The sequence below is a fragment of the Beta vulgaris genome, chromosome 2, assembly GCF_026745355.1.
Source record: "Beta vulgaris subsp. vulgaris cultivar EL10 chromosome 2, EL10.2, whole genome shotgun sequence".
Lineage (NCBI taxonomy): Eukaryota > Viridiplantae > Streptophyta > Magnoliopsida > Caryophyllales > Amaranthaceae > Beta > Beta vulgaris.
This window is the reverse complement of record NC_079203.1, coordinates 46,885,721-46,911,064: the sequence shown is the minus strand read 5'-3', so window position 1 is coordinate 46,911,064 and position 25,344 is coordinate 46,885,721. Positions and strand designations below refer to the sequence as shown.

The 25,344-nt window shown below is 35.5% G+C and overlaps 1 protein-coding gene across 2 annotated transcripts; it reads right to left on the bottom strand.

Annotated features, from left to right (window-relative positions):
* Nucleotides 1-2,278: 2,278 nt before the first annotated feature.
* Nucleotides 2,279-18,467, bottom strand: LOC104884970 (formin-like protein 6). Of its 2 annotated transcripts, XM_010669682.4 has the most exons (17): nucleotides 17,922-18,460; nucleotides 14,411-15,111; nucleotides 13,908-14,129; nucleotides 11,739-13,804; nucleotides 11,513-11,642; nucleotides 10,616-10,687; nucleotides 10,168-10,266; nucleotides 9,929-9,970; nucleotides 9,601-9,681; nucleotides 9,451-9,501; nucleotides 9,272-9,353; nucleotides 9,005-9,099; nucleotides 5,815-5,886; nucleotides 4,532-4,648; nucleotides 3,750-3,818; nucleotides 3,574-3,640; nucleotides 2,279-2,840 (listed from the first exon to the last, which is right to left on the bottom strand). In XM_010669682.4, the coding sequence occupies exons 1-17, from the start codon at nucleotides 17,992-17,994 to the stop codon at nucleotides 2,614-2,616; spliced, it is 4,266 nt and encodes a 1,421-aa protein (XP_010667984.3). In that variant the 5' UTR covers nucleotides 17,995-18,460; the 3' UTR covers nucleotides 2,279-2,613. The 2 variants fall into 2 exon arrangements, with proteins under 2 accessions (XP_010667984.3, XP_048495134.2); XM_048639177.2 differs by lacking the exons at nucleotides 2,279-2,840; nucleotides 3,574-3,640; nucleotides 3,750-3,818; nucleotides 4,532-4,648; nucleotides 5,815-5,886 and adding an exon at nucleotides 5,929-7,733 and having other exon boundaries at nucleotides 17,922-18,467.
* Nucleotides 18,468-25,344: the final 6,877 nt, after the last annotated feature.

Below are 25,344 nucleotides of genomic sequence, written 5' to 3'. Positions count from 1 at the left end.
TCTGTTTTGGTATTGTGCAGCAGATTCTGGTTCAGAGGAGATTATGACTGTTCAAGTTGGGCACAATCTCATCAAGTAGTTGTAGATAGTACTCATCCAAGTCCTCTTCATCAACAACAGCATTGTACATTTCTTGTGCTGCATCCATTTTGTCCAGATGCAGCAAATGATGAAGAGATTAAAAAACTGACTTTTGGTTAGGAGAGAATGTGTAGTGCAGTGAATGTGTGCAGTGAATGTGTAGTGAATGTGTAGGAGAGAATGTTCTCCTTAATTACATTTTGGTTGGTAGGAACACTTAATTTTTTGGGGAATGTTTGTAACCCTTAAATAGGGAAAACAAAAATCTGGTACTAAACTTAACTTAAATTTGAAGTGGTTTGAAATTTTAGAGGGAACTTTAAATTTTCTGTTTTGGTTGTAGTGTATTGTGTAAAAGGTTAATGTAGTTCCAAAAAAATGGAGGGAAAAAAAAAGTGGTCCCCCTTTGTTCCAAAAGAGCTGGCGGCAAACAGCTTGTGGTCCCCAAGTAATATATTTTCTCCCTCCTTTTCACATGGGACCACTTCCTTTAATCTACCTCCCTTAAACATACTTATGAATTTTTGCCTAGGAGTCCGTTTTAATCACAATGTCCCATCTATTTTGAAACGGAGGAAGTATTATTTTTTTAAAAAAAAAAATCGCAAAAATTTGTACTCCTTCCCTCCCAAAATATAGTTCTCACTTCTCTTTTTTCACGGTAATTTATGCAAGTAGAATCTAAGAGAGATAATTTCAGTTCAGTTTAGTTAATTTCATTTCAGTTAATTTTAGTTCAGTTCGTTTCATTTCAATCTTAATCTTATCTAATATTTTAATTATTATTTTTGTTTTTAATGTTACTATTAATATTGCTATTATTATTAATATTATAATTATAATAACAATAACTTTTATTTTTTATATTTCTATTGTCATTATTATTTATTATTATTATTACTATTATTATTAATAAATAATAATAATATTAATAATAAGTATTGATAATATTATGTTAATACTTATTGATTATTATTATTTTAGAAAATTAATATACATTCGATTCAGTTTCTCTCAGTTCAGTTAATTTAATTTTAGTTCAGTTAATTTTAATTCAGTTAATTCAATTTCAATTCAATCTAGTTAATTTCATTTGGACCAAAATAAGTTCAAAAGAACAAGGCCTAAATTAACTTGGAATCATATGAATATATGATGAATGTGAGAAGGGTGAGAGCAAAGTGAAGGAGAAAGGATAAGATCATTGCATTCAATGTAAGAAAGAAGGGTAAACACTCAAAAGTTTTACAATGCATTCTAAAAAAAAAAAAAAAGTTATAAGAAAGACCATGACTTGTTTATGTAAAATAACCATTTATAAATAGTACTCTTTTTTCAGTTGGTCTTGTAAGAGACCGTCTACTTTTAATTTAAAAGTAGGCGCGGCCCAAGCCCAATATTAAGAAGAGAATAGATCATATTTCTTAATATAGTGACTACTTTAATCTATTTAGTGACCATTTTAATCTATTTAGTGACCAGTTTAATCTATTCATTAATAACATTCTTTAATTCATTTAGTGACTGATTTAATCCATTTAGTGACTAGCTTAATCCATTTTGTAAGACTGACGGACTATTTTTAAAAATTGTTTGTTCTAATTCAAAATTTAGAAGGGAAATAAAAGAAAGAGAGAGAATGGACGACTAGGATGGTGCAAGATGCCTAAAAATAGTGTTAGGTTAGAGAGAAATTGAATGGGCTTCTTAGGAGAACGTAGGTTTGCATTGTCTAATTTTATATTAAAATTAGACCGTCTATTATAATAATTCGTGCTCTTTTTTTATTACCATGGTACTCAATCTCATACTATCTCTGTTTCAAATTAATTGTTACACTTACACTTTTCACGCATGTCAATGCAAAACTTTGAGGACATATATCTTTAGTTTTGTATTTGTAAAAATTATAAAAAGTACATATTAATAAAATACATACTAATACGAATCTAACAAGATCCCACATGACTATGTTTTTATTCACGTATAAATCACAAAGGAGGGTCAAAGTGCAATTTGTGAATAGTGTAAAATGTCAAAGTGTAACAATTAATTTGAAACGGAGGTAGTAAATGTCAGTTAATTAAGCTGATTGTCAAAATGATCAACACCAAAGTTGAATTAAAGACATAGTTCTGACGATTGTAATTGAATTAAAATTAAGAATAAGAAGACTTGTGAAAGGAAGAAAACCATATAAATGACAAATACTCACAACAATAAATCTGTTCATCTGTTACAAACGCCTCATAGTAATAGGGACTATGAAAAACTGACGTCCCTGATATACAACATATCACTCTTCAAAGAATGGTACCCAACAAATATGGGTGAATTTACAGCTACAGCTCTAAAAGAACCCATAATCAAATCACTAGTCATTCTCATATATAATCTATCCTTCTAACTACATTTAAACAAATTAGGCTGTACATTTTCAATGATCTACGTATCATTAAGCCGTTAAAAACTAGCTTCTGATCTGTTGCTGGAAAAATCACCCAGAGATCGGCGGTTAATAACAAGCCAACTTTAATGGCCCTCCGATTGAACTGCATGCAGATTGCTCATTTCACGATGCCAACTTCTCCGAGAGGACTGGTGCACTTGGTTCTCAGAACCCTTCACTTGAGCAACCATCTTTGCCTTTTCGTTTTCGGCTTCCTTCTCTGCCTTTTTCTTCTCAAGCTCGAGCTGTTTGCAGTTCTCATCATGCGCTCGATGGAACATCCTAACAAAGTTCTGTAAGGTCGATACAACTACAAAAAAAAAGTCCAAGAACATAGTTAAAATACAAACAAAAATTAAGAGTGCCTTTTCTCCACCTAAACTTATCTGAGGTGAACTTAACCTGATTGGACCTCATCAGCCCTGATTCCACCATATGTTTACATCTTATTAGATCTGATCGACCTTTTGATTCGATAATTAGACCTGATTAGCCTGATACTATTTTTTCTTTTGGAGAAGTGAACGCACTCCAAAAGCATTGTGCATATAATTTTTCTTTCTTATTTTATATATAAAGTGGACCCTAAGTGAACCACAAGTCTCACAGTTCTTGATCCTGTTTTGTAAGCGAGCGCCTTTTTTTTTGGGTGGGGGGGGGGGGGGGGTTGAAGGGAACCCCACAGCCCCGCCCGTGACCACAGATACACAAGTTAAGATCCTTACCAGCTAACTAAGCCAACCTTTGCTTATAGGAGTCTGCATACTGTATTTTTCTTACTGACAGCCATTCTCTGTATTCATTACAAAATGAACTTTTTTCCTATATCTAGAAAGTAACACCCTAAACAAGTAATTGATTATACTTAATGTCAGCTGAGACTGGCTTTATCTTAGCAGAACCAACTACACTTCCAGTTTGGTCTCTGAACAGTGAACAGTAACAGAAATGGCTACTTCAAGTTCCCCTTCTAAAGACTGCTAATTCCAAGATACTTGCAACTATTCAAAGATGTTATCAACTAATGCAAATCATAAGATCACCTTGTTCGAATGGGACCTTTGCTGGATCTTCACCAAAATACATAGCCAAAGCATCCGCGTTTCTACCCTGGAAACCCATATCATGTGGGTTTTGATAACAATGTCAAGAATTCAAATATAAGGAACCTAGAAAGAAAAGAGCTGGAAAAAAATGCTACCGAGTTGTATAAACTTACCACAAAAGAATAAAGTAATGCCAAAGACCTCACTTCACCTTCCGCAAAAGAAAGGAAACCGTTCAAAATCTGCTCGTGTACAAGTTGAAAAGAACTCGATTAAGAGAGTACTGAACAAAATTTTCCTTAATTCAACTGTTAAGCAGTTGAAATTGTCTTGAGAACAGATTAGGTTTTCCTTAAATTTGGTTGATACTTGAGGGGAAAATTTTACATTTTCCCAAAAACACTATCTGTAAGGCTATAATATTGGCAATCAAACAAATTTTCATCTTTTAGAGTCCATATTTTGAAAACTAAACCACCAGCTACTCCACAGAGAGATCCATTGGCAAACTCTTTTAAAGGAAAACAAGTAGATTATCTGCTCTAAAGCGAGGACAAGAATATGTTGTAGTTATTCTTGATAGCACATAGGCAATACCATGAAGCAGTAGCCACATATATCACCGATTCCTTCTTAAGGGATCCAAAAAGGACGACTATGACTAGAACCCATCGATTAGTGATAGCCAAGGAGCAAAAGTTTTATCAATCAATATCTTTCAATGCTGCAACTTAAGCCCGATGAAGCAACAAACTTTTGACAAACTAAATCCTTTGCTAGAAAGGGGGGTATGAGGAGATAAAAATGATATAACCCAAACAGAAAAATTACCAAAGACTCCATTATATGGTGCTTTGATACAAACAAATGCACCAAAGATCACCAAAGACAACAATATCTTCAATAGCAGTTACAAACTTGCAGAAAACAAAGATAATGTATGCTAATAGGATACCTTGCAAAAGGTTTCGGAAACAGGGCCATCATTTCCTGATGCACTTAACTCCTGAACAACCTTTTCTAGCCCTTTGCTAACCGCTTGCATTTCCTCAGCCAATATCTTAAGTTGTATCTGCATAAAATGATAAGAGGTAATAAACTTCATGCATATAAATTAGACGATTCAGGATGAGAAAATATTGAACTTTAATGATATAGGATGAGATATCATGAAGAAGTGAATGGTTTGAAATGAAGGCATCCGACGGTAATATTCATATCTACAAATTTTTTTTCTGCTACAGCACAAAATGAGATATACTACGCGACCTAGCACCATACTGACGGTCGTTTCTTCAGTGCAAAGGATGATGAAGATCTATATATGGTATTAATTCTTGGCCCCATCACCAAATAGCAATCGCTTACAAGGGTTTGGACCTTGTCACAACCGAGATATTAGGCCACAGCAACTACAGACGATCTGCATTGCCCAGGAAAGTGGTCCCGCAACCGTTACCATGATAGCAGCGAATCTGAGATTTGAAACCATGGATCTAATTTGAATTAGAAGTGGCCAGCACCTCTCCAAATGCAGTTGTGTATCATGTTAAAAGGGAACATAAAAGCTAAAAATATGATAGTAATTCCCAAGCTTTTTGAAAGATAAAAATGCAGTTATTCCTGCTCTAGATGAGGAGAAAGTTCTGAAAGATCTCAGGTGGATAGTTGAAATGCTCCAAAACTGTGGAAGGTTTGTTCTTCCTACTCATATTTCAGCAGAAAATTATCTTGAAGAGGGTATTCAGTATATCTCGTAACCTGCGCGGTATTTATATATTAGCAAAATGTTTCAGGCTCTTCTCAGGTTGTTTGTGCCCTTCATTCTGAATACAGTTCGCTAGCAGGTACTCTACATAATCAGGCCCCCAAGGTCCTCATAAAGTCAGTCATTTGAATGATAGAAGTATCATTAGGTTTCAGAACTTCCTCCTCCTCAAGTGGATTCTGTAGCCACTACTTTGAAATCAAGTAGTTCCACCAAGCTGTTCATTTTTCCAGTAATTATCTACACGAAGACAATTCATACTTATATTCCATAGAGGTATCTATCCCACCCATAATCATCCATATAATCACAGGATGATGGACCACTTCCCTTGAGGCAATAGGAGTCAGTAGTCACACACAGATATTATCAAATTTAAAATCAGCTAATACACCATCATTTTTCTCTTGCTTAGAAATCAGATTGAGCCGTACGATAATGATATCTTTGAGCTTGATAAGATTCAATACCTTCGTTGACCCCTCCAAATTGACTAAATCTTTTGGGAAATCCAAAACATCAGGTAGCTTTTCAGCGAGAACCTGCAATTCAGCAAGCAGAACTTGTAAATACTATCGTAGTGTACCAAATCTTATACTATATACTCATGCGTTCCTTTTTAAGAAAAGCTATTGTTTCTTCATAAAAGTCATTCTACACTAAAAATGTCCCTTTATACTATCAATGTCAGATTATAGGTTATACTTATGCTATATTTACCAGTGAAATATTCAATGTAAGAACTTGCACAATGATGCAATTGAAACTTAACTGAATTCTTAATATGCATAAAAATGGTTAGCATGCCTTATAGAAAGTAAATGGGCTGAGTATTAATTAAAGACTAATTTTGATGCCACTATCAGAAATCTGTCCAAACAAATAGTAGTACTATATATAGCAGTTAAAAAATTTATAACAATACATAACAAATAAGGGCAGGATACTAAGTCGTTCCTGACAACTCCTGAGTAATATAATGAGTTTCCACATTTATAACTTGTTCCAAATCTACGCAGAACATTATAAGCAGTCTTCCTTTTTAGTTGTCCTATAACAGTCATCTTTCTCAAAAATAAGTTCAAATTACAATTGAATAATAATAGCAATTAAGACACATAAGAAGGAAACAACAAAATTTATCATTTTTCCTCTTCTTTCTACCCCCCCTGAGAACATATTGAATAGATGAAGATGGATGGTAGACAAAAACAGTTATGAAACACAACATATTATGATTATATTTCCATAATTGCCCCTTAAAGCACTTAAATTGATTTACAAACTTGAAGGAAAAACCCCTTTTCTACAACACCAAAGCAAGGTCAACTACCCAAAAGAAAATCTAATCCCATAAAATGTAGCCACCTTATTATATCATTTAATTAAAGAAATAATCACTCACCTCATAACTCCATAGACACAAATAACATACCATACTACGACATTGAATATGTGAATCGAGATTGTCATCACTCATCAGCATTAAGCTAACCTAATTACCTAAACATTGCAATTCACAAAAATGCTAAATAAAATGCATGTCAAATTCTTGCATATGAGCAAAAAAAAAAAAAAAAAAAAATCAGATGATACTCTCACCTACAACTTCTCCCTCTCACAGAAATTCTAAGATAATGATTTTAGTGCGTGTAGGATGCAAATTTCAAAATTGATAAAAGCAAGGAGAAGAAAACAATCAAATCTTTCCTGTACAAATCTCACTTATCTGATATTATTTCCCCATTCAATCTCTACATCCATTGAAGAAAAAAAACGAACACACCAATTTCCATGAACTAGAATCTAAGCACGTCCTAGTTCCTACCACTAGGCCAAGTCTGGGCAACTAGAATTTACCACCCTTTCATCACTTGACAGCAACAAATTCTCAGCTCAATAGGGGGGGGTCATATATCCAATACATTTCATCAAATTCATCAAACACAAGCATCCATCCTCTGTAACTTTGCAAACAAAAAGCAATGGCACCTGATGATCCCTCCTGTTTTTCCTAATCCGTGAAAAAAGAAAATTTCTCAGCTCAATATGGGTGTCATATAGCCAAAACATTTCATCAAATTCAACAAACACCAGCATCCATCCTCTGTAACTTTGCAAACAAAAAGCAAAGGCAACTGATGATCCCTCCTGTTTTTCCTAATCCGCGAAAAAAGAAAATTTCACATACTTCTCTCTAATTACCAAGCAACATATTAGGCAATCCTAGAATAAAAGGGAAAAAGGAACAAAAACCACAGTGAAAAGGAAGGGAACCCAGGGTTTTACCCCACCTTAAATACTCTAGCCACAAATACACTCCTAGATCTCCGGTCACCAGAAAAAACAACGTGATGACAAGCACCCTTGTAGTCCTATCCACCCTTCCCTGAAAAACCCAAGTTAGCCTATCATAAGCTGCTCAAAAAAACTTCAGACTTACATGCTCACAATCCTCCTTCAAACATCATCAATAGCCTTATAAGCCACAATAGCAATATCTGAAGTTTTCCTATTAGCTACTTACCTAGTGAATGAGAGAGAACATCCTTGAGTCAAATGGAATAAAATCAGCCAACTTTTATACACATGATCTAGAAGAGTAGAGGGCGCTCAAATATCTCTAGACTTATGGACCACTCTTTCTTAGAAAAAAGATAGTAAATGTCCAACTCATGCAGTCATGCTCTTGCTTACAAAGGCATTCTTATAAAACCACAAAAGCACCATAAATAAATAATTGACTCCTTATTCATCATATACTAGTATTTTTAGAGAAACACAAGCCATTTTGTCACCCTCAAAATTGAAACGATGCTATGAACATCCTCCTAGTCAAAGAAACTCTCAAGCCAAACACGATATACTCATATACATACCCCAAAATGACTAAATAAAAACTCTCCAACATCTCAACATAGGTCGATTCTAAGTCTCAGAGAACAACGTGATCTCAACATTAGCCTCCTAATCTCTGAGAAGTGAGAACAACACCCTTTCATGTCCAACTACTTGATGAAGCTCATCCTCCTTGTGCCATCAACAAACTTATTAACCTTAAAAGACGAATTAGATGTTAGTTTCTACCTTGTAAGCCCACATAACTTTCATAATCAGATTAATACTCTTCTCCTTCAAGGACAAGTGCTCCAAACCTCCAAGGATGCTTCAAAAATTAAAAATCTCTTGAGACTTTATTCCATTTCTAACACCCAGGGTACATTCTCCAAACCTACGCTCCGTCTTATTATACTAGAACAGCAAAACAAAATAAGTTCATATGGAAGGATGATTTTCTTTGAGGCGAAGTATACCAAAACAAAATTTCAGGGGACTAATAAGAGGGGCTCACTTGAGAAGACAGACTTTCAGTTTTAGATATAAAGGTATCTCATTCAGAAGCTCTTTTGTTAGATCATCATTTTTGACATGAAAGGATAATGTGACTAGTCTTTAAGAACAGAGAGAGTAAAATCTTAGCATACATGCACAAGATAAACATAGTAGACTATATAAGGTCTTCATTTCCTATTTTATACAAGCCAAAAAGAAAAAAACTAAGGGAATATTGCGCTTGAATGCACAAAAAAACTGTATGTTCTCCACTATATTTACCATAACATGAAAATCATGGTGAATCAAACTCAGAAGATATTTTACCTTGCATAGGTAATGCATGAGAGTCATCTTGTTATTTCGAGAGCGAGTATCTGTGAGTTTAAGGAGGCTATCCAGTCGAAACCCAACAGCAGCACCTACAGGGAAGTTCATGGATATTCATGGAGGAAAGAAATACAATACAAACTATAAAATTAAAGCATCAAGAATGTGAAATATACAGTGAGTGATGGATGCATGAAGAGCTTGCGACCCTCACGTAAAGGTAAAAAAAGATACTAAATTGATGCAAGAAATATTTCAGCTCACCTCGAGCAGTTCCTTGGTTTAATGCGTTGCCCAAAGACAATATTGTTTGCATGACCCTTTTCAACTTCACTGAAGACCTGATCTGGAAATGAAAAAGCATGGGCAAGCATTACGTTTTCCGTAGACACACCAAGAAAGCAACTGAAGAAAGAAGCCAAGTACCACCAGAGAACACTTGCCTCTTCTGACGCAGAATTCACTATCTGCAGATTCTTTCTCAGGTCCGAAACCTGAAAAATGAATAAACACAGCAAAACAAGATTTACAATCCAGACAAAATTTGCAGTAAGTCAAAACAACAAAATCATAAGGAAATATACATAACCAACCTGAGTATTAAATTGTATCTTAAAGGAAAAAACTCTGAGCTTTGACTCAACCCGTGGTACTTTCATCAACTCTAAGAAGAACTGTTCAAGAAATGTAAGCATGATTACATCAGAATGCCCTATTTCTACAAATAGAATGATTTTTGTAAGCCACAACATGACGAAAATGTAAGCATCAATTAAAATAATTGGTATTATGCCGAACTTCACCATCAGCTGACTAAATGTTTCGGTCTCTTTTTATATTTAGTAACATTAAGCGGCTATAATTATAGTTATGTAATCAACAGATAGATAGCAAATAGGGGTCCAAGAGGATCTGACAAACCTGTTCACATTTCCCTAAATTCTCTTTATCGCCCTTGTATCCCTGACCAGACAAAATTATTGACCAAGGAATTAATAAGGGCTAAACCGTTCAAGAAATGTAAGGAAACAAATTGATAAGGATTTCTGAAAGATCACATAGTCCCATAACATAACATAGATGATGATTACAACAAATTTCTCAAAGATCAAAATTTTTTTGAATCACCACAAACCAGAAATATCTGGCTAACCTATTACCTTCAATAGATCCATTTCTTCCTTGGTCGGAGAAAATTTTATAAGGTTTTCAACCTGGTCAACATCCAAAACTGAGTCGTCCAAAGCAAGCACATAATTCTGCAATAAAAAAATTATAATGTCAAAGCCCCTCAAGACCATTTTCTATTTGACATTCTATCAAGGAATTAATTATTGGCTGCAGTACTGCATCAGCAATGCAATCGTTTTTTCAGGCTTTTAAGCTAACGGTCAGATTAGGCCCTGATAGCTGCAAATCGTCCACATTGCCTGCCAAAGGTGTTCCAGAAGTGTCGCAATGGTGACACTTGCGACCGAGATTTAATTCCCTGATTTCTACTACGTGCAATCCATCAGAAAACTCAGTACTCTGCTACTTCCCTACATTCAAATCTACCACCAAATCCAAGACTTTATTCGCACAACTGTCATGGCCTTACTGGCTTACCATTAAATCAGGCAACGGAATTTTCACTTTTGTAAGCATTATTTCACAATTGTAAGCCCTCCTAAGCTCAACCTACAAAAAAAGCCATGTCCAAAGATCAAAACAGTCAATGCAAAGACATCAACCTGCTTAGATAGCCAAGGCACAAAACATTATGTCAATAAACAAGTATAAGAATTAAAGTGCAAACTAGAATTCATTCTACTAGATAACAGGGATAATAATATGCAAGATGAGATTATTTTGTTCATACAGTGTTTCTTATTCTATAAATCCAACAAGTACAAGTCACAACGATTTGGGTCTCAAATGGCCCAGATGTGCACAACCTTGCTCCTAAGCAGTCAAACATTATTATGGAGGCTGTTCAGAATTTCCTGAACGACAGTATTATCAAATGCATGTATCAAGTCTGTTTTAGTGTTCCTCTCAATAGTCAATACAGTAATACATCCCACTGTTTATTGAAGAACATCAGCCAATGATTAGTATTGATTACTGCTCTTTTTTAAGTTTACGCACTTAGACTTTCTCCAATGCACGCCTGTAGCCATCAATATATTTATTCTTTTAGCTATGTATTAGTGAAAATAATAAAAAGGTAATATTTTGAAAATAGACATCAAAACGAATCTAACAAGAGCTCGCATGATAGTGTTCTAATTAGTGTATTAGTGAGGATTTAAGGTAAAAATTCTAACTTTGACCTAAAAAATCAAACCGGGTAAACCGGGAAAAATTAATAAAATAACGGAATGAGTTTCTACCCTGCCAAATGTTGACTTTAACTGATCAAACTCACATCGTGGTGACCCTAAGAACAAAACAATTACATAACTAGCAAACAATAAATAAATTTAATGATTGAGCCCATACTAAAACTCAAACACATATTACCAGCTGAATTTTATCAGGTTTAGACCCTGAAGCACGACGGCCCGATTGCCCTCCACTGGCCCCCTTCTCTAAATTTGGAACAGATGCTGCAAAGAGGGTCTCAAGTTCTGACATATCAAACTCTGGAGCTCTGTCAAGCAGTGAGGTAAATAAAAGAGCTCAGCAGTACTCTCTAAAACCAAATGGTGCAATCATCAAAAACAGGCAAACTGGGATCAACACTTACTTGGAAGCCTCCTCCGGCTTTTGAGCCTCCGCCCATATGCTACCATGCATAACCCGTGTTAATTTCAACCAATGATATGGCTTCAGATTATTCTTTTTTGTTTGACCCTGATTTCTTGGAGTAACACGAGGAGGGACTCTTCCCTTCGAACCAGGGGGTCCAGGGGGTGGAGGAACCGGTCCTTGAGCAGAACTATTAGCTCTTGGAAGTCCTTTTCCAATAGGTGCTGGTGGAGGCGGCACTGGTGGAACTGTAGGAGAATTTGTAGATTCAACATTTGTAGAGACACTTTTAGGAGGAGGGGGCGGTGGAGGCACTAAAGATGACATCTTAGGACTTGCAACAGAAAGTGACGATTTTGGAGGAGGAGGTGGAGGAGCAGGAGCTTTGACTACTTCACATGTGGAATCTGAACCTATGGCTGATGGAGCATTTTTAGGGAGACAGGGTGAAGGTGGAGGTGGAGGTGGAGGAGGAAGGTTTGACAGTAGGCTCCTAGCATTAGAAGATGAGGGCTGAGATATTGGAGGTGGTGGTGGAGGTGGAGGGGGCACTGACAACGGTACCTTAGTATTTGAAAAAGGAGACTGTCCAGAAAAGGGTGGGGAGGGGAGGGGAGGGGAGAGGGGAGGCGGAGGCGGTGCTAATGATGTACTCCCTGCATTCATAAACACAGGACTCCCAAAGGGGGGAGGAGGAGGGGGAGGGGGAGGGGGAGGGGGAGGAGGGCTTGATATAAGATTTGTTGCAATTGAACATGTAGGCTGAGGAGGATGAGGAGGGGGAGGGGGAGGAGGAGGAACACAAGGCTTGAAGCTGTTTTTTCCAGAATGAAGTGTCTCAGTTCGAAAAGCAATGTCATTTTCGGAGTCTAAAGTTGATCGTGAAGATGGAGGGGGAATTGGTGGAGAAGGTACTGGCGGAGTTTCAGATTTTAATTTGGTAATTGAAGGCTCTTTATGCTGTGGTCCTGACTGTTCTAATGGCAAGGAAGGTGGAGGAGGAGTAGAGGCGTCTGTTGACGTAGAATGGCGTGATAGTGGTAATGGTGATGACGTGTCAACTCTAAAAGGCTCTATCTGAAGAGATTCGGGATGTGCATATTGCAAGGGAGCTGGAGGTGGTGGAGAGGCTAGAGGCTGAGGTTGCACAGATGACGAAAGAGCATTTTGTTCAGTTTTAGGTACTTCAGGAACAAACGAGACAGAAGTAGCCAATGGTTGCTGAGCAGTTGCCCCCAGAAGAGCAGCCATATCACTCTTGTATGTATCATGGTCATGCAAAAGCGCAGTAATCCCAAGTGAAGACGGTGAACTATGAAATCTTTGCATTGGTTTCGGCGAACCTTGCACAGAATTATTATACAAGGCAGAACTTGAACGAGAAGATTGAAGTATACGCGGGGATATAATCTTTGTTTGAGTAGTTTGTTGAAGAGCAGAAAGCAAATCTTCGGGTTGAGCTTTCTTCACAATCATATTTGCATCCAGAGAAGGTCCGGAGGATTTTTTTGACAACTTCTCGAAGACCATGGACATAGAAGCTTTTTTGTTTTCATTTGCCTCTGAAGCTCCCTTCTTATCGAGTTGTTGAGCATTGGATACAGTGGTGCCACTAGATTCTTCTGTCAGACTAGTCCTTTTCCAATTATCCAAGACAATATTTGAAACACCTTCTTTATAAGCATCACTCTTAAATGAAACTAAGTTGGTGTCAAGTGTTGGTTCTGAAGAGCGCTCGCTTTGCTTCTCCAGAGTCCCCAATGGGGAACCCAAGACGCTGCCCTCCAATACAAGTGTTTTCAAATCATCCTCAAGCTTTCCGGAACCAGATTCAAGACTGTTCTTTTCTGCAGCAATCTCCAATTTCTCTTTGAGTACTTTCGATGAAGAAATTTTCTGAAGAACATTTAGTGCTACATCACTCTTTGAATCTATCCAATCCACGTTACTGAAAATCTCTTGAACCTTCGCAAATGCTTCAACAGGAAGGCCTTCTTTCTCCTCAGTATCAGGCATATCAACTGAAGTTTCAAAGGTTGCAGAGTCCATTTCCGAGAAAAGAACCTTCAGGCAAAATAAAATCAAGCTTTTTTATTATAGTACTCGAATGAACCTAAAAAAATAAAAACAAAGGATGATGAGGCATCAACAGAAGGGGTATGGGTACCTCAGCTCTAAAGTCCTTGGGAAATTTATCCTTGTCATCCCATAAGGTGTCAATCTCATCACGATTAAGCATCAGAATATTGGATCTGATAAACGCTGTGCTAAACATAAACCTGAACATCATCTGCTCACGTTCAAAATCCTCATCCAAGCTTATGCACTCAAGCACCACGTCACCTCGAACATGACAGTGAACGTCAATCTTGATGAGTTCACTTTCTGCCTGAAATCACACTCAGAAGCAGGATTTTGAGCACCATCAAGTGAAGGAAGACGAACATAGCGAATCAAACCCCCACAAAAGTCTTAGTATATGAAGATTGAGAGCATAGAAATGTAGCAAACTCCAGAAACATGCAATTATTGATGAGTACATCTCACCTCAAACAGAAAACAACACCAAACACAAGAAGATTAAGAAGATAAAGTACCCCTTTCAACCCAGTGCGAATACAGACCTGTGAAAGATGGAAATTAAGGGAAACTATATCACAAGTATATCACCTGCTTGTATTGCCGAACAACTCTACTTTTTTTTGGTGGTGAAAACAGCACTATAGGAGTTCGATCAGCAGCAGGTGAAGGATCCCGTCCATATATTCTTAGAATAGGTCGGCAACCACCCAACCCATCAATATTGGGGATGAGCCTAAGAATTATGCAATCCACTGTCAATCCCCTGTCTTGAGGAGGCCATTCTGAGTCTAGGTTTCTCCTTGATACATATTGAAGATATCTTAACTGCGAGGGAATTGGATTTAATGGGGACATCAACTGTAAAAGCTCCCGAGGGGCTTGTCTGTAGATCATATCCAGTGTCTTCTGTTCCCCGTTGTAAATCTTTCTATACAGCAAGAGTGCAGCTAACATGAATGCCAAAATAGGCCAACCACCTCTTTCGCAATGCATCAAAAGAACATTGCGCTGACCAAGCAAGAGCCAGCTATCACCAGATCTCAGACAATGATGAATCATCTCCAATGTGAGCATTGGACAACCTTCATACTGCCTAGGATAGTCTATTACAGTCATGTCGTGCTCCGACAGTATATTTGCAATCTTGCTCTGATTTTCTCCCTCACGAAAGTTGAACACCATGAATGAAGCATCAGGTAGGTGATCACGAAGTTGACTAACTATTCCACCAATATAACCCTTATAATTTTCATCCTCCACCACATCCGTTGTAAAGCAGCAATCAAAGACTATGCACAAACAAAAAGAGTATATCCAATCATCAGAACTGTAAGTTCAACAGCTTCAACATTTGAATGAATCAAGCATGTGTCTCAAATACTCTCAATTCATTTTCAAACAAAAGAATAGCAGAAATCCAAGAAATTTAAGTGTCATAAATAAAAGGTTCAAACAGAATAGGCAAGGATGCATAATGAGAAGAAGACAAACTCGATAAGAAGTGAACCCGCATCCAAATAAGTAGCTCAAACAAACACAGAAAAAAAAATATATGAAATCAAAATAAAATTGCTTTCATGCACACACTCGGATGATCCGACCAAGTCTATCAACATGTCCGATAAAGAAAAAAAATTATGTCTATGATTACAAGACACAAACTACAGATAAGAATTCAAAAGGGCCACGGACACAAAAAAAAAAAAAAAAAACAATTTACACTTTACAGAGTTCCATCTTTTTTCTGAAAAAGGGTAAACAACTTAAGAACCAGTCGCAGACAACTAAGTTGCAAACCTCCCATTCTCCTTCCAGAGCTTCACGAGCTCGCAAAACATAAAGTAGCTCTAAAATAAAAAGGGAAACACTGCTACTCCCGTCATCATATTTTGAATTTTGAGATAGTCCAATCTTATAATGATTAGTAATATTTCTCCTGATTTTCCATGAAACCATCAAGAAAACTCTACCTAATAGCAAACATCACAGAAAAAAGTGACATTCTTTTCATGCTTAGTAACATTTTCTCCTAATTTCATGATGCCATCAGGAACATTTGTCCTAGAAATCGCCACAAATGGCAAAGGTGGCTTTTTTTCTCGTGAGAGAAATGGAACACGGAAGAAGAACCATATCCATGATGGGTAAGACAGCACAAACAGAAAAGTAAACAAGAGGGAAGAAAATTGTTAGAACATCTATCCCCAATTGTTAAGAAGCCCGACTAGGGATTAAATTGTCCCAGATCAAGGTTGATATTTGATAAGAATCCAACTCTACAGCCCAACAACAAAATCCTTTTCAGATCCTCGATCTATTGTATGATAAAATACACCTTTGCTTTGCTAGTATGCTGGAAAAGTAGCACTGGTAGCTATTCAAGTGTTTCCTTTGTATGAGTTGCCACGGCATGAGGAACCTTAAGGAGTTATAGGCTGCTCAAGTCAAGACTTTAAAATTAAAAAAGGGGTGGCCGGATGGAAATATGTATGCAGCGATTCCAAATAGTGCATATGAACTCCACCCTCCCAATTATTTTACGAAGCAACAGGGAATCCAATGAGAGAGAGCCTTAAATTACACCTCAAAACATGAAATTACGAAGTACAAAGTCCATTAGATATAAAGATGTCCGAGGAATGTCACAAGACCTGGTTAATGTTCGTGTTCAGAAGTTGGGACAATCTGCATCTCTTAATATGTATATCTTTTAGCAACTACATGCATCTTTCTTCAATTTGTGACTAGTTTCAGGAACATCATAATGATGAATAAAACTAGTTAAAGCCAATAAAGCTCGGACCAAGAATCTAACAATTACCTTCTGACCATCGTTTACTCCACAATTTGCATGTAGAAACAATTTGCATGTAGACCTGGTTATGCTAGCTACATCATCTAAAAAACAAGCTGTAATAGCTTGGCCCATGCATCTCAAATCAATGAATAGTACCCTAAATGGCTAAATCTATCCAATGCAATGAAGCTTCTTATCACACGTGAGCCAGTTGAGAAAAATGTAAGATTATAAGCTGAGACCGATAAAAACAACAATTTTCTTTTAGTCAAATTGTACCGCACTTTTTAAGAGTAGACAGTAGTTCATACTAGCTAAATAGTCTCAAAATCAAGTTCTAATGGCTTGGCTCTAGCACTTAGAATCATTAAGCCATGCGATCACGCTATCCAGTGCAATGAAACTCCATATTACACATGAGCCTGATAAGGAAAATGCTAGAATCTCATAGATCATGTCACTAAGAGTATACAGAAAAAAGCAAATTATAGAGATTAAGTGTTAGCCAAAGCCGAAGCCATGATAATCAACAATTAAATATGTCCAGGTTACTCAACAGCACAACAACCACAAGATATTAGGAATAGGAATAACTAGCCAAGAATAAATTAAGCCATAGCTTAGCAGCATCAAGCCAGGAATATCAATGACTAAAACCAGATAATCCTTATACATTACCGGTGATAATCATTGATTCTAATGAGCTTCTATTATACTTCCAACAATGAGAAGTTGAGAACTAATACAATCAGGTATATATCCAGCTAAAGTAGGGGATTAGAGAGAACTACTACAATCAAGTACATATCCAGCTGAAGTAGGGGATTAGAGAGCCAAATTATATGTAAGATTTATCTTAAAGAGTCAAATACTATGGGAGGTAGTTTCTCACACTTCCAGCAATCAACCGCGCCAATTTCACAATAACAAGCAACAATCTAACCTAAAAAGGGATCAATTACACCACCACAACACAAACAATACAAACTCCTCCATGGTATCATAAGATAATGAGTCAAGAGAAGCTCCTAATTCCAATTCACCCCATCAATAAGCCATAACTCAGCAGACACAAAATTTAGGGCCACAACTAATTAACAACAGACCATAATCACACTTAAAACCAACCATATGTACCTTAACAAAAACCAAAATCTAACAATGTTAAGTTCAAATTACAAAATCCCTTAAATCATACTAACAATCACACAATATTTAACCCAGAAAACCCACATGAAATCATATCAAAAAGTGCTCCAAAAACATCAAAGATTGCAAATTTACACCAAAATCAAGACATACCATAAACCCTTTCTGAAATCTCCAGCAACCCATCAGGAGGCTTTCGGTAGAAGAACTTCCTAAACAGCGCCATTTTTCAAGTAAATCAAAAAATCCCAAAATTACCAACAATAAAAAAAGTTGAATAACAGACAAAAAAAAATGTCAACCCTTTTCAGCTGAAGATACCCAGATCGAATTAGACAGAATTATATATACCCACAATGTCACAGATCAAAAAAACAAAAAAAAATTAAAAAAAAAAATTGCTGCAGAAGTAAGAAAAGCCCAAATTCTGTTTCTTTTTCACTTGGGTAATCTTAAATTTTTTTTCCTTCTCCTACACACTTGCAGCAACTTCAGAAGACTTCGCTTTCAATGATAGAAACACAACGTGGTGGGTTATGAGAGGAGAGAGAAAATTAGCGAAAGATTATAGAGGTTTTTGATGTTGTTAAAAATGGGGGATCTCAAACTTTGTCTTTGTGTTTTTTCTATTATTGAGATTGTTTTTGGATTTTTGGGTGTTAGATTTTTGGGTTATATTATAAAATGTTATAATTGATAATGATGTTTCATATGAGAAAAAAAAAGAAACTTGCCAATTTTTGGAGATTTCTTTCTGTCTTGAAAAGTGCAAAAAAGAACAAAATCAGAATCTCAACAGTTGTTTTGTCCTAATATTTTATTATAAATTAAGAATTTTAAGTTATGTGATTGGATTAAGTTTTGACCAAAAAATGTTTACTTTACGTAGTTACATATCAAATCAAATGTCAATTAAATGATGATTATGGTGTTAACTGTTACAATCCGACTTGCGTGGACCCGGTTCACACTAAAAATAGTGTGGACCAGGCCCAGGCACGTGACACTATATCACTTTAACATACACTATATCACTTTAACATACACTATATTATTGTATATACACTATATTATTTTAACACACACTAAATCACTTTAACATACACTATATCACTTTAACATACACTATATCATTTTAACACACACTATATCACTTTAACATACATTATATCACTTTAACATACACTATATCATTTTATCATATACTATATCATTATAACATACACTATATCACTTTAACATACACTATATCACTTTAACATACACTACATCATCACTGTAACATATATTATATCATTTTAATATACACTATATCATTTTAACATACACTATATCATATCAATATACACTATCATAAACTCGCATGATATGGATCGGGTGCACACTAATTAGTGTGCACCGGGTTCATATTAGTTTTTTTATAACTGTTAAGTTACCATTAATTGCAATGCTTTTAGGAGAGTTTTATGTTGATGTTGTGCTTTTGTGGTGAGCCTTTTTTTTCCTTTGAGTGAAAAGACAAGTAGTAGTAGTAGTATATTGCACGTTTAGCTCAACCTAATTCATGATTGATAAACTAAGCTACAATTAGATACTTTATCCATGTAATTTTCTTGTTATCCTAGGAAGTGACACTTTTATGAAAAGGTTGGAGAATGAATGAATGGATCTTTTAATAACATTTTGTGAGTGTTATCATATGTTTGCTAAGCCATCAAGATATTGATGATGTTTTAAAATCTATGTCACCATATATATGGGCCTTTCACACGAACTATTAGTAATATTTCTTCTAGATAAACACTTTACTTTGACTTTTACATTATCTATATTTTTCTTTAATCATATTATTCTAAGGATCAATCAAGATTTTGTTAAATTTGTCTTGATATATACATTTTTAAAATAACCAATGTTTATAACTTTCTAGTAATTTTGATAATTGGGGATGATAATAGTCAAAGTCGTGTATTGACAAATGTGCAAGTCAAAATAGAACATCGATTTTAGAGGGGGGAAAGTATATAAATATTTAACTTGATAATTTTGTGCCCGCCATCTAAATGATCAACTTATCTGTATAAAATGATAATACTTTCATTGTTGATGGAAGTTTAAGAATTTTTTGTTGGGTACTTAGGCAGCCTCATAGTCTTTGTCCATCTCATCAAGATAGGACGACCGGGGGATAAACCCCATGGCACATGGGATACCAAGGATATCATGCGCCAGAGCTACAGGATATAACTCCTATCTCCACTAAGAGCTCAGACATTGGTTGATCCAAAATATTGGATAATCAATTATTTTAATTCTTCCTCTCTCTTTCACCGGAATTTGTTAATTATCGCCCCAAAATTACTTAAAATCTCCCCAAATCACTTTTTATAGACCATTTTGCCCTTTCCTCTTTTCCACACCACCCACCACCACCCTCCCCACCACCACCTACCTCCTCACTGTAACATGTGACCTTCCACCGCCATCACCTACCTCGCGACCACCACCACCACCCACCTACAAATTTCGCGAAATTTTTTTTAGGCTTGGGCGAATGTTCGCGGTGGACTTTCCACCCATGGCCGGAACGTCCACCGCGGACGTTCACCCAAGCCTAAAAAAAATTCGCGAAGGGAGAAAGGTCAACTGGTGGTGGATCAGCGAGGCCGTCGGAAGTCCTAGGACAGCGCCACATAAGGTGGCTGGCGAGTAAGAAGGAGAGAGAGGAACTCAAGGGTTAAGGGCTTAAGGCGTCCCTACTGTCGTGGCAGGAGGTGGGTGGTGGTCGTGGTGTTGGCAGCCTGATAGGGGGTGGGTGGTGGCAACCTGATAGGAGGTGGGTGGTGGTGATTTAATAAAAAAAAGAGAAGGTTATAGATGTAATTTTATCTTTTTTTCAGGAGATTTTAAGTAATTGTGAGGCGATTTATAGAAGTTCAGCTTCCACCTTACTCATGATTTACTATTAACTCTTTATGGTTTCTTTATCCCAAACAGATGAGCTACACTTTTTAGAACTTCCATTCTCTCTGCTACAATTTTGGGGCCTGCTAACTCATTTGCTTCCAGCATGCCACGTGTGTAGCTGACTGCACTTTTTACCTTTTGGCCGCAGAGTTTTATCTGTGAACCACCAAAAAGCAGATTATTGCAATGACCTGATTTTCTCTCTTTTTTTTGTTCTCTTTCCTCTTTATTAAATACTCCCTCCGTATTTCTTTTATCTTTCCTACTTTGACTTTGCACGTTTGTTAATGCATTTATTCTACATTAAATATCTTTCGTTACATATTAGGAAGAATTATAATAATTGAATATTAATAAAGTACTGATTTTGAAATGAATCAAACAAGATCTCACGTGACTATATTTTTATTTATATATTGAGAAAAATCTAAAAAATTATCTCTAATTGTAAATAGTGTCAAGATTTTAAGTGAGAAAGATAAAAAAATATAGAGGAAGTATTTTTCAACTATCACTTCGTATGATCTTTTGTGTAGATCAACTAATAGGCACACTTTAAGCTAGGGGGAACTCGTATGGGAATTTAAGAATTATCTACAACTATTATTTAAAGAAACATTTAATAAAATAAAATAAAAACGTTCCACTTTGTTGCCCTTAGTCCTAAATTTTGACATGATTCCAATTTGATGTCACATGGTTTCAGTAATCTATTTGATGTTAATGATGGATTTATTAAAGGAAGTAGTTAGTGGGCTTTGGTAAATTTAGGAGGCAAAATTTTTAATGTTGTAGTATTTGACAAGGGAGAACAATTGAGAAGACTTTTTAATATTATTATGGAAGATTTGTATTACATGTAAAAACACCAACACCTAGGAGCACTCACATGAATTTATAGTGCTCTAAGTCGGTTTACAACTGCCTAACTGCATAGTTCTAGTTTTTTTTTCTTTTTCTTACTAGATCTTTCTAGCTTATTTACTAGATTTTTGTTAGGCACATTATAGAATATGGATTACATATTATTTTACAAAAGTATCCAAGATTTTTCTAGATTAACATTTTTTTAGCACTCCTCCTTAATCTGAAAAATCTTGTACTCCAAAAGTCTTTAAAGAAAAATTTTGTTGATGCACTTGTCACCAACCACCAAAGGTATATATTTTCTGTGTTCCATTATTGGCACTCATGTTACCAACACCCATCTTCTCAATATGTCTTATCATTTTTTATTTTTTTTGATCTTCTCGTTGGTACTTGATACTCATGTTACCAAATATTTTACTGATGCTCGTGTCACCAGCCATTGCCAAACATATTTTTTTTTCTTCCAGATTTTCTTTTGTTGTTGTTGGTGCTCATGTCACCAACCTAACCCGCTAATACTCTTGTTATTAGCAAACTTCAAAATAAATTTTTTTCTTCATTTTCTTTGCCAAAATTGACAATCTTATTGTTTTTCTTGGTCATGCAATTCTTTCCTACATGACCAAACTTTTTGCACTGCCAACACTGTGGCTTTCCTTTATGCCAACAGTCTACGGTATCATGGTTAGTCTTTTTGCAAATATTGCAGGAGAGTTTTTGATTCATACTTTTCGATGATTTTTCTTCATCTTCTTCCTCAACGTTTTTCTTGGGCATTTTCTTAAATTTTGCTGCAAGAGCAGTCTCAATTATTTCTTCATCAATATGCCTATTTTTCCTTTGTTCATGGGACTCCAAAGATCCCATAAATTGCTCTACTGTTATTTTTGATATATCTTTTGTTTCTTCAATAATAGCAACAATGTTATCATATTTTTCCGTTAAACTTAATAAAATCTTCTTCACAATTTTCTCATCTGAAATTTCTTCTCCATATGATTTCATTTAATTCACTATTTCTATTACCTTTGAAAAATAATCTTTCATTAATTCTCCTTCTTTCATTTTTAAGTTTTCAAATTCTCTTCTTAGAGACTGAAGTTTGATACTTCTCACCTTGCTATCTCCCTGAAATTCTTGTTGCAGGATCTCCCAAGCCTCCTTTGCCGTGTTGGCTCTTAAAATTCTTGAAAATATTATATCCGTGATCGCATTTTGTATTAGATATAATGCCTTAGCATCCTTCATTCTTTCACCCTCGAGCTGCTTTTTTTGAGCTTCAGTTAGGATACTCTCGTCTTCGTACTCCGTATACCCTTTATCAGCATAACTCCACAACCCATGAGATTTAAGTAATGTCTTCATTTTAATTTTCCAAAAATCATAATTTTCTCCCCCGAAAATTGGAATTGAGAAAAGTCGGATTGTTGAGTGCCATTATAATTTATGTTGTATTTGGGTTAAATGTGTTTTGTGGCTAAAGTAGTGAGACTTTGGGAATTTTGGCTCTAATACCACTAATGGATTTATTAGAGGAAGTAGTAAGTGGGCTTTGGTAAATTTAGGAGGCAAAAATTTTAATGTCGTAGTATTTGACAAGGGAGAACAATTGAGAAGACTTTTTATATTATTATGGAAGATTTGTATTACATGTAAAAACACCAACACCTAGGAGCACTCACATGAATTTATAGTGCTCTAAGTCGGTTTACAACTGCCTAACTGCATAGTTCTAGTTTTTTTTTTCTTTTTCTTACTAGATCTTTCTAGCTTATTTACTAGATTTTTGTTAGGCACATTCTAGAATATGGATTACATATTATTTTACAAAAGTATCCAAGATTTTTCTAGATTAACATTATTTTAACAGTTAATTCAAGCTTAACTTTTTTTACTTTAATAACCCATGGTTTGTTTTTTTTTATTTTGGTATACTAAGGTCTATACAAGTTTCCACTTTGGTGCATTGTGGTTTGATAATTCTATTTTCTTGCCCTCAAATGTATATTTTTCTACTTTAGTTGTGAGCCAAACTTGAACAACCTATTGTTCGACTTGTTAATGCTCGCGAATAGCTCCTTTATGCATGTTTATAAGCTTGTCCATATTAATGTATAGAGATAACTAATTTAAAACTCGAAAGAATACTAAAGTATCAGTGTACATATTTTAAAGAAAATCCATGCTTTTTTCAACAAAGAAAATCCATATTGTTTTTGTCAAATGCAGGTATAAGGGTCTATTCTCCCCAGCTTAGTTTCAATTCAGTTCAATTCAGTTCAGTTCGGTTCAGTTCAGTTCAGTTCAATCCAGCTCTTGACAATACTTTTACTCTCACATATCACTATTCATTTCAGTTCAGTTCAAGTCAGATCAGTTCAGTTCAATTAAGTTGTTTATGCCGAAGAGAACATGCCCTTAGTTTATTTTGATGAGAAGATCGAAAGTACTTGAAATGCATAAATTATCTTTATCACAAAGCTTATGTATAATAGTAGTATCAAATTTGCTTTTAGCTCGCACTTGAGCTCAAATGCATACGAGCTAGTACAAAAGTGGTACAAAAAAGTGTCAAAAAGGGTCATCAAAAGTCAAAACCAAGGCCCAAAAGCCACCCCTAAATCCATCTTTATGGTCCCAAATCTAGAAACTAAAATTCCCAACAATAGACTATGAAAATAATGTTCATTATAGTTAAGAATTGGGCATATAGCTAAATACTCCATCCGTCTCAAAATATAAGACATGTACGATGTTTAAGGTCGAATTTTGACCGTTAATTACTCTCAATTTAAGTGGATAAATTTTTTAAAAAATTAATGTTATTATAGTAATTTTCATGACGAATCCAATGGTATAATTTTTATAATTTTTATTTATCATATTAAGAGATATTTGTGGCCATTTTTTTTTTGTAAAGCGTGAATACCTTATATTTTGAAACGGAGGAAATATATATATATATATATATTATATTATATATTATATATAATATATATATATATATTATATTATATATATATATATATATATATATACACACACACACACGATTATAATCAGATTGGTGAATCATATTACAAAACTTTTCAATCTTTATATATGTTGATTTTGATCCATATATTTACATCCATAATAACATATACTACTTCCATTCCCCAACGTTATTCTCGGTCTTAAGATGGAAATGGACAGGGTCTGGCCATATCTTAGATTCATACTCTATTTTTTTCTGTTGGACCCATACAGGGACCCCAAGGGTCTAGAATAGCTAGACCTGGACCCAAACCCTTATGATTTGTAAGGTATACGGTATGCGTGTAGGCCAGTCTATTCCGTTTATTTTTGCCAAATTTTCAATACCATTTATATTTCTTGACTTTCGATGGTGTCTATGATCTGTAGGGTCTAGGATATGTGTCTAAGGTCTAAATGAAAAAAGTTGGGATTTTAGGATAAATACAAGAGTTTTTCTGTAAAAGACAAAAAGAAATTTTAAATAACTTATAGTCCAAGTGTATGGTTTGGATCTAGAATATTAAGACCCAAATCTTAAGAAGTTCATTTAAATCCGTACTTGAACCTGAACCCTTGTGGTCCAAAAAAAGTTGGACCCAAATCCTAAAATAAGGATTTGGCTCACAGTCCTGACTCCTGATGTATGTCCATCCGGACCATCCCAAATCTTAAGAACATTTGAATCCGTACTCGAACCTGGACCCTTGTGGTCCAAAAAAAG